General features: G+C 36.3%; 1 protein-coding gene across 3 annotated transcripts; it reads left to right on the top strand.

Annotated features, from left to right (window-relative positions):
- Window positions 1-1,461: 1,461 nt before the first annotated feature.
- LOC132040105 (uncharacterized) lies at window positions 1,462-9,692 on the top strand. Of its 3 annotated transcripts, none has more exons than XM_059430721.1 (7): window positions 1,462-1,637; window positions 3,398-3,522; window positions 4,161-4,280; window positions 4,375-4,453; window positions 4,685-4,771; window positions 6,151-6,213; window positions 9,334-9,692. In XM_059430721.1, exons 2-7 carry the CDS (start codon window positions 3,467-3,469, stop codon window positions 9,409-9,411), a joined length of 483 nt encoding a protein of 160 aa, XP_059286704.1. In that variant the 5' UTR covers window positions 1,462-1,637; window positions 3,398-3,466; the 3' UTR covers window positions 9,412-9,692. The 3 variants fall into 3 exon arrangements, with proteins under 3 accessions (XP_059286704.1, XP_059286702.1, XP_059286703.1); XM_059430719.1 differs by having other exon boundaries at window positions 1,462-1,649; XM_059430720.1 differs by having other exon boundaries at window positions 1,462-1,668.
- Window positions 9,693-9,916: the final 224 nt, after the last annotated feature.

The following is a 9,916-nucleotide window of genomic DNA, read 5'->3' as shown; positions in this document are numbered from 1 at the left end:
CCCATGTTCGATGTGGCATAAATTATAAAAATAATTAAAAAAAAAGCGCGTATTTTAGTTAAAATTTATTTATTATTTTCTCCTTTTAATTTAAAAAAATATTTTTCTAATCCCCACCCAACCCTCCCTTTCTCCTTCCTTTCTTCTTCATCTTTTTCTTTTTCATTCAACTGCTGCCCCCTCCCCCCCCCCTGCCCCTCCCCGGCTCCTCCACCCTCACGCCACCCCCAGCCCTAGCCCCAAATTTGACCACCACCACGCCGCCCCCTTTCCCCTCCACCTTCTTCACCATATATATCATCAACACTAGATTTCAATAGCCACCACCTCCACTAATTTCAATAGCTACTATTAAACCCACCACCACCAAAATCAAAATACCTTCGTAACTTTTTCTTCCTGGGTTCTAGCAATATCCTGTGCATTTCAAAGAGATCAGATGTTCCAAAGAAGGGTTTGATCATATTATTCTTGGCGTTGATTCTTCCTCTTCTCGTGAGAATGCTCATCTGCTGATGTGATTTGATTTTATTTTCCTTCTTCGGAGATTCAATCCCTACATTTGCAGGTAATTAATTAAGTTCTTCCTTTTTGGTTCAAATTTTTCAAAAATTCTAAAATGCTAAACTGGTGCCAATTTGGGTTCTTTTTTTTTTTTTTTTTTTTTATAAATCTTTTCACTTAATTTTCTTAGAAGTCCCAAAGGGCAGTTCATGCAATATCTTCATTGTTGCCCATTGAAGGGCCGTCCGTGCGATTTCTTATAATAAATTTTAAAGTGGCAGAATTGCAATTTTTTTATTTTGGACTTACTGTTTTTTGGTCCCCTAGATTTATTTGAAAAAGGAGGTTCTTTTAAGATTTTCTTGTCATTGTGTGGTTAAAATTGAGTAGTTAAAATTGCACGGACTGCCCTTCAAATGGGCAATGAAGAAATTGCACGAATTGCCCTTCAAATGGGCAACAATGAAGGCGGTGGTGGTGATGGTGAAATGAAGAAGAAAAAAGGTTTGGGAAGTGGGGGTGGGGGTGGAGGTGGCGTGAAAGTGACAGAGAGAGGGGTGGGGTGGCAGTGTTTTGGAGGGTGGCGGGAAGGTGGAGGAGAAGGGGGTGGCGGAATTGTGGAGGAGAGGGGGGACGGGGGAGGAGGGGAAATGAAAAAAATATCAAATTAAAAATTAGAGGATTTTTGACGTGGCGACATGTGGACCGACGTGGCGTGATGTGGGGAGAGTGTATACACTCTCCCCTGCAACTGGTCATATTATACGATGAGTAACAAATATCACTTTTCCATATATTAGGTGTGTAATGGGTCATGATAGCTTTAAATGTGAAAATGACTTTTGGGGTATAGTTTAAGGGTTAATTTATGTCTTTTGCCTTAAAAAATAAAAGACTTTGGAGAAAAATAAGCTTGCAGGCTATAAATCCTCAATTATTTTGGAACTACCCACGAAAGGGACGATTTTATTTTTATCATTTTCTTTTCTTCTTCTTGTTCCTGCAAAACCCTGCACATTTTCCCCCTCTTCTCATCAATAAAAAAATTCCCAAATCATTCTCCATAGTAGGCAAAGAGAAGTTACCACGTATAAATCCATCATAATAAAAAGAGCCAAAACTGTGAAATTTTGGTAAAAAAACCAGTGAGTTCCTTTGTTTCAAGTTATGTTATTTGTCTCCTTTATCTTTTGCTTTTTTGTTTGGATGGTTGTTACCTATTGTATTGTATCGTATCATTAAATTCATCCATCCTTATGTAACAACCTAATCTGGTGTCATAGCGTGTTACCCTTTTTTTTTTTTTTTTTCTTTTCTCATATGGCCTTTGCTTATCATTAATAATCCTATTTTATCGTTTACCCGATCTTTTTTTTTAATAATAATTCTACCCGATACCCTACTTTTCGATATAATAATGTTAGTTTATACTTCAAGTTGCTGATGTATCTATCCAAATATTGTATTCAATTAATATAAAGTGCAGGTACAATACGATATATTATGAAACGATATACAACAACCATTCAAACAAGCTGTAAGATGCTTTATGTATAATGTATAAATGCAGAGTATTGTCTATACTTTTGAGCTCAGACACCTTTTAAAAAAAAAATAGTTGTGTAAAAGATTTGAGTTTGCTGAAGCTGTCTATTTGTTTAAAAAGTACCTTGAATAAGTCCAATGTAGTTTGTTTCTTGAAAGATGAGGATCAGTATGTTTTTTTATGGTGAATAATACTCCATCCGTCCCAATTTATGTGATATAGTTTGACTGGGCACAGAGTTTAAGAAATAAAGGAAGGCTTTTGAATCTTGTGGTATAACATAAGTCAAAGATATTTGTGTGGTTATAAATCATCTCGTTAAGTGTAAAAGGTAAAGTTTAAAGTTAAATTGTTGTCAAATAAGGAAATGTATCATTCTTTTTGGGACGGACTAAAAAGGAAAGTGTATCACATAAATTGGGACAGAGGGAGTACTTGTTTAGTCCTGTGAGTTTCAGTTATTCTGCGGCACCCTTCGTTTTTTAGAGGCGAAGTCAGAATTTCGACTTTATGGGTTTTGGATTTTAGAAATATGAATTCAACTGCTAATAATTGGGTTCTAAATTTAATATGTGTACATATTTAATGATTTTTTAAAAACACGATTACACTGTTTCAGCAAAAGCTACTGCGTTCGGTCAAATGCGTAGCTGGGCTTCTACTTCTATGCTTGAAAATACGAGTCTTTTGTTCTTGTCTTTTTTCTCTGTTTCAACAGAATAGGTGTTTTTTCTCAGTATTCCAAGCAGGATTACATAAGTGAGCTCACAATAATAACTAATAAGTGTACAATAAGATTCATTTGTGTAAAGTTAAGACATCAGTAGGGAGCATATAATAGTGACTTTGGATTTTCCACGTCACTCTCCAGCACTATAAGTGTATTTATCTGGATAGCATTCTTGAAATGATAGCATCCTACAATGGTTTGAGAATACAAAGTCAATGAAATAATTAAATTTGGGAGCAAGTAGTTTTTTGAAGAAATTTTGGTTAGATTTTTTATGCTAGCTCTGAGCTTGAACTTTATATCTAGTACAATTGAAAAAGTTCCCAAATTTTGATATCCAATTGATTGCTTATTATGGCTATTCCCCAATGCATCTTGACAAAAGAAGATAAGTTCAACATTCTAATATGTTTTTGGTTTCCTTATCTTGTGAATTCCTGCTTGAAAATGTTCATTCTTTGGTTTTTGAATTTTTTGCTTTTCTTTTTGGTGTTTTGCTTCTGTAAAGTTCTGATTCAGCATCTCAAATATTGTTGCTTGCTCGATCAATTTACATGTCCACTTGTTGTTTTTCTTTTCATTACAAAATTAAACATTTTGGTGTTTTCTTCTGTCAGGGTTTGGATATTGTTAAAGGAATAAATAACAAAATACGGAGACTAAATCTTGCATTTTGATTACTTGTTATGGAGGAGCAATCATTCTTTAGCAAGTTCCTTGTCAACCTTCGTTCCTCTTGCAAGTAAGTTCTTTCTGTTTTTGTGTATGACTAAAATTTTAGTAAGTACGCGCACACTACTAGGGAGAACAATGGCATTTAACTTGTTAATTTAGCTGTATTTGATGGGATGTGAAACAGTGGTTTCAACACTCAAAGTTAGCTTATTAACCAGCATTATTTGCATGCGTTTACATGTGATTGGGAAGCACTAGTTTACTTTCACGTCTATCTTGGTTGATCTTTGTTAAACCATTTTTCTTCTGCTTAGTAGTCTGCGTAAAGTTGCTAGCTTTGCTATCGTGACTTGCTCACTAGGTGTTAGCATTTCATAGAGAGCAATTGCTTAGCTTTTGTGTGTTGCTTTTGCTTCAGGGCCAGAGCTACCTTGGAGAAAGCGGGTTCAATTGAATCCCCTTCCCTGAAATATTACACTTTGCAAATAGGGTAAAAACTAGTTTTATTGGTTAGATAGGCTGTTGAATTCCATTGACATGAGGGAAGTTCTAGTACAATTAAAAAATTGCTTTAGGTCACAGATTCAAATCTCATGCACGACACTTTTGAATCCCCTTAATGAAATTCTCGATCTGCCACTGTTTTGCTTTATATTAATTGGATTTTATTTTACGCCTGGTTAACTTTTTCTTTGTTATTTGAAGGTATTACACTGGCTATCCTAAGGATCTTGGACCGTCGAAGGTCATTCACTTTACCTCGGAACGGGAATTTGTCCAACTTCTTCATCAAGGCTACCCGGTAGTTGTTGCATTTACGATCAAGTAATATGAGTTTATAGTTTCTCTTCCTTGCTGTCACGTCTTTTGTAGTTTTATCACATTAATCCTTGGATCATGTAATTTTTGGATGCTGTAGGAGTAACTACAGCAAACATCTTGACAAAGTTCTAGAGGAGTCTGCAGCTGAGTTTTATCCACATGTAAAATTTTTACGTGTAAGACACTTCTTGAACTTCTCATTCAAGTGTAGATAGAATGTAGTTGCTAATATGGTTAAAAAAAAGTCTTTTCAGGCATCTGTGATGTGGGGGTCAACAAGTTTATTTTCTCTGCTGGAAATATGGAAAACAGCTCATTGTTTTGAATTGAAATTTGATAGCATAAAATCTTTTCCAAGCTCATGCATAACATTGTCCGTGTTTTCAATAATATTTTGTATTGTTCAGGTCGAATGCCCGAAGTATCCTGGGTTTTGCATAACAAGACAAAAGAAGGAATATCCATTTGTTGAGATATTTCATAGTCCAGAACAGGTACTTTTGTTGAGTCGTGGCATTATATGTTTATACTAAGTGTGGCTTATGAGTGCCTTGATAGACGGAGGGAGAGAATAAGATGCATTTGCTGATCACATCTTAATTTCTTCCTCCTTTTCAAAAAATTGAGAATGCTCAAATTTGGCCTACATAACTGTAGGGGGATGTTGAATTTTTGTGAACAAATTTATTGATATGTGACACTGGTGCACACTGTGTTAAAGTAGGGGAATCTACTGGATTTACTTTGTGATTGAACTTATTGTAGGTAACTAATAAAGTATAATATCAGGCTATATCGAACACAGTGGGTGAAGAGAGGGAGTGGTTTTATTCTTCAGAACTTGTGTGCAGCTGAAGCATGATAGGTTGTCATATGTTTTTTATGCTGCCTGCCGTGAAGGCTTGAGTTTGTAGAATATTAAGAGGTTCAAATATTGAGTTTGCCAAATGTTTCTTATGCATAATTCTGCAGCAATTAAAGGAGTGGGCTTTTTGTTGTGTCTAATCCCTACCTGACAAGCTCAAGTTATTTCCTGCTGAGAAAAGATGTGTGCCTGACCTCAAAAGTGCCACTAACATCTAATCACGAGCTCGGTGACTTACATTAAGTTTTTGAATAATTTAGCTGAAGCACAACCAACCAAAAGCTAATGACAAGCTTGTGACTACCAACTTAAGTACGGACAGCAAAACATGAACAAAAAGCATCCCTCTCTGTGCATGTCAACTCTCATCCTTCTTCGCCCCCCCACCCCTCTCCCATCTTTTTCCCCTTTCTATCTCTCTCTGTCCAAGCAATAGTTTTAAACTTTTAATAATCTGGAAAGAGATTTACAATTTTTTATTGCTTGCTCTATTTTTTTAATCTATAGTTTTTGGGCATAAAAACAGTTACTCTCTTTATCCTCTATATGTTACATAGTTTAATTTGGGGACAAAAGATTAAAAGGTACATCTTACATTAGTATCATAGAGACATGATTGAATTGATCATAAGGTTTTCTTTGTGAGAAAACCTGTTCAACCAATTTGACTTACTGGAACTTTTTGTAGGGCTTACTAAGCTCTTTGCTATTACTTGCAGAAGTGGTCTACTGTTAATTATATCCAGAAGTGGTAGTGTATGATTTCTTTTGTTTCTTTCTTTTCTTTTCCGTTTTTTATTAATGCTACTTTAGTTTGGTCTATTATTTGTCTCTGCATGTGTATTGAATTTGTCTCTGCTACACTGTTTGATATGTTTCACAGTACGTCAATAACAAAGGCTCGGTGCTTGGATGTTTGTCAGCTTTTGTGTCTTCGCATAGCCATAATTTTTTTTTTCTTTTTTTCTATTGTCTTCAACTGAGTGATTCTGGTTTGCTCTCTACCAGGCAGCTGCACAGGGCAAAGTTGCTGATCCTAATATTACCAAATACTCTGTCAAAGTTTTACCTGTAAGTTCTCATGTTTGTGAGTATCTGTAGAGAAATGATAATTAATATTTGCTTTTGTCCTTGAAATTTTATGTGCAAAATTATATCGTAATGAATATTGAAGTATCTGTGAAGAAATGATAATAATATTTGCTTGTCCTTGAAATTTTATGTGCAAAATTATATCGTAGTGAAGATTTTGCTGTATCTACATTGAAATTTCAGGTAGTGGCATTTGATATCATATTTTATAAAAAACAAAATATATATAGTGTCATTTGTTCCATTAGTTTTTTTTTTTCTTTTTTAATAAGATAAAAGTAATACTCCCTCCGTTTCGATCAATTTGACTAGGCATGGAATTTAAGAAAAAGGAGAAGACTTTTGAACTTGTGGTGTAAAATGAGGCGTTTACCCCCAAAAATTAAAAAAAAAAAAAAAAAAAAAAAAAAAAAAAAAGTGGTAAAATGGGGCACATATATTTTGTGTGGCTATAAATCATTGCATAAAGGTAAATTGTTTCCAAATATGGAAAGGTCATTCTTTTTGGCACGGACTAAAAAGGAAATAGGTTCACATAAATTGAAACGGAGGGAGTATTAAAAATGGGAGAATGTACAAGCTCTCCATTATAGCCTTAAGGAGTCTGAAAAATCCAAAAATTTGTCATACCATCCTTGCCCTTACGCCAAAAGTATAGATTTTGCAGACATCTTAACTTTACAAAAGAAATGTGTTCCATCTACCCTTCAAAACATCTCTTGTTCCTTTCTAACCAAATTGTCCATGAAATGCAACATGATGAATAGGCTCCATATCTGCTTCCATCTGCTGCCCAGTGTTTCGTAAAGCGAAAAGCGCCAGAGAATCGACAAAGTCCATGAAACTTGAGAAAAATGAGAAGGTGAAGTGCATGTTTCTCTGAAGTGAAGCGCAAGCTTCTCTGAAGTGAAGCACACCAGTTACGGAAAATTAAAAAGAACCAAACATATGTGGATGTAGTAGTTTAATAATCTATTGCTATTGAACATCTAATACTAACCAATTTGCACATATGTTGATATCAATCCAACTCCTTAAAGTTGAGATTCAAAGAATCGGTTGCTACTCATGTAGCACGTCATTGTTTGAGGCACACGCTTTTTTTGAAGTGCATGGCTTTCCCCATGAAGTGATAACCCATCGCTTCACATCTATGCTCGAACTCTTTAAGGTGTGTGTCAGATCCTCAAAAAGTAGTGTGTTTTTGGAGGATCCGTCACGGGCGCTGCTGCATTTTTGGAAAGTCCGAACAAAATAGCTTCACACTGCTTTATCCTTTAAGCGATGCGGTGTGGCTTTTAATAACATTGCTGCCACCCAGTGGCGTACGCAGGATTTTTCGTAAGCGGTGTCGACATTTAAAGTGGAAAACAAATGAATAAACTCAAGGGAATAATGAGTAATTTTTTCAAGTTTAACTGTGGGACTACACTGGGTATGTTGTTGTTGTAAGGTTTTAAGTTTAGCGTGGAATATAATTCACCTGAAACTTTGTTTCAAAAAATTTAATATCCAAAGCTTGTTTGTAAGTGAAGCTTAGGTTGGCTGGTTTTTCTGTTTTTTCAGTAGGAACGGTGGTTGGGTTCGATCCTATCTTAGAGCTTGCTCTGTTTTTTATTTTTAGCGTTCGCAGCCCTTACTGAAAATTGTTAAAAAAAAAAAAAAACTCGCACAAAGTTGTAGAGCAGGGGAATCGATCCTGGGCTTTCGGTTGTGTAGGGAGGCGCCTAACCAGCAAGCCAAGCAGCCCTTTTGATTAAATAGCATCATTTGTAATATAGTTATACGTGTTCTGTTCTTTTTCCAGATTATAGATATAAATATTATTTAAAATTTTCAACGAAGCGGCGTCGGATAACACCCCTAGCCATAAGGTGCGTCCGCCCCTGCTGCCACCTATCTTCTTTGTTTCATTAGCTTGTGATGATACTTGCACTTGAAAATTGTGACTGCCATAAGCTATCAGCACATCAGGATACAGAGTTGTTAGTCTGTCTTAATTTTACCTTGCAGTTAGTTGGCTTTGTTCCTTTTTTTTTTTTTTCAATCTTAGGGAGTTGTCACTAATTATTGACATTCTGCAATTCTTACGGATGTCTTTATTTGTCATCGAAGCAGGTTAAAGATTCATTACAGTTATACGTACAGTTTCCCAGAAAATTCCCTCTTGTTTATTCTAGCGGAAATTTAAGTCCTATAAAGGTGACAACTTAACAAGAAAAACAATATTATTAGTTTCATGTTCCAGATTCACCTATTAACGGAAATGTTGCTCAGACTTTTCAAAATGTCGATGGCAGCGTGTCGGATTCTCCAAAATTAGTGCATTTTTGGAGGATCTCACAGGGGTGCGGCAGTATTTTTGGAGAGTCCGAGCAACATAGATTAACGGAGCCACCAGATTCCAAATAAGGCCATGACCAACTTTATTCTAGGTGTAATGCTGTCAGGTTCAACCCGCGAGGGTGGCTCAGTTGGTTAAGCATGGGGCTTTCATAATAGAGGTCTCAAGTTCGAAACTCCCTGCCTACGATAGCAGGGGATTTGCCTTCTGGGTCGAGCTCGTCGCACCGGGCTTGTCTAGTGCGGATTACCTCTCTTGTGTGGTTTGCGAGCTATTGTATGGGAGCTGGGTCCCTGTGCGCACCCGAAGGGTAGCGGCTGCGGGTTCCCATGTCATCAAAAAAAAAAAAAAATGTTGTGAGGTTCAATATTCTGGTTTATAAGATCCGCGTAAAGGAGAAACCCAACCATACAGACCAAAATTTTGCCCAAGAACAGCTAAGTCCTCCGTTGCAAAGTGGATACAAGTGTCCTCTTGCTTGTCCTGCATTTTCATGCATGTCTTCATTGCAATATTACATAGCGCAAGAAGAATGGTCATCAGTGCTGTTACTAGTGAGTCCATATTTGTTACTAGTTATTTTATAACATCTAGTATCGAGTTCACAAAACTTATATTGTGCCACCTCCAACATGTCTCAGTTGCTTCATTTCCCATCTGCTAGATAAGTTGACTGCATGGTGGAAAGTTATTGTGGAAACCGAACTAGCCTTGTATTTGAAGTGGTTCTGATTATTAATATTTTTTAATTTCAGTTCAACTATGACGTAAGTGCTTATGGATTTCGTGAGTTCTTCAAACGGCATGGAGTCCGATCATCAGATTCAAATTAAAAGTTAAGGAGTATCCGACATGGTATGGAATCCAGTAGCTATCAGGGATGTTATGACCAATGCAGACAACTATGGGAGTTATCGAGTTGGAACTAGTTTGTTGCACAACTTGTAAAGAATAATGTTCTATTTTGCTTAGCTCACAGTACCCTTTTTGAATACCTTGGTTTTGCTGATACTAATTAGAATTTCAGACCTCTCTGCACACTACTGTGGCATGCCACATGAACTAGTGTTTTGGCCTGCATCATCTATAATTATTCACATAATTGACTAGTCTACTCCATGCGTGTCTGTACACACACACACACACATATATATATATATATAGGAGATATACAACAGTAAAGAATCATTCGATCATCGTTTGAATACAAGCAGAAATGAATGATATGTATGTATGCTGTGCGCTCTATGCATAAAATGATCTGGGCTTTTAACTGGTTGGTGCAAATAAATTTCTGGTCAGCAAATCACAACTGCAGGAGAGCACCACAGATGTGTC

This window comes from Lycium ferocissimum, chromosome 12, assembly GCF_029784015.1.
Source record: "Lycium ferocissimum isolate CSIRO_LF1 chromosome 12, AGI_CSIRO_Lferr_CH_V1, whole genome shotgun sequence".
Lineage (NCBI taxonomy): Eukaryota > Viridiplantae > Streptophyta > Magnoliopsida > Solanales > Solanaceae > Lycium > Lycium ferocissimum.
The sequence above is the reverse complement of the archived record's forward strand: the minus strand, read 5'-3'. Positions and strand labels throughout refer to the sequence as shown.

Bases quoted from the DNA above. Each gene is read 5' to 3' on its own strand.
- LOC132040105 (XM_059430721.1), top strand. From the start codon at position 3,467: ATGGAGGAGCAATCATTCTTTAGCAAGTTCCTTGTCAACCTTCGTTCC. The intron at 3,523-4,160 runs GTAAGTTCTTTC...TGTTATTTGAAG, and splicing joins AACCTTCGTTCCTCTTGCAA to GTATTACACTGGCTATCCTA. The intron at 4,454-4,684 runs GTAAGACACTTC...TGTATTGTTCAG, and splicing joins CACATGTAAAATTTTTACGT to GTCGAATGCCCGAAGTATCC.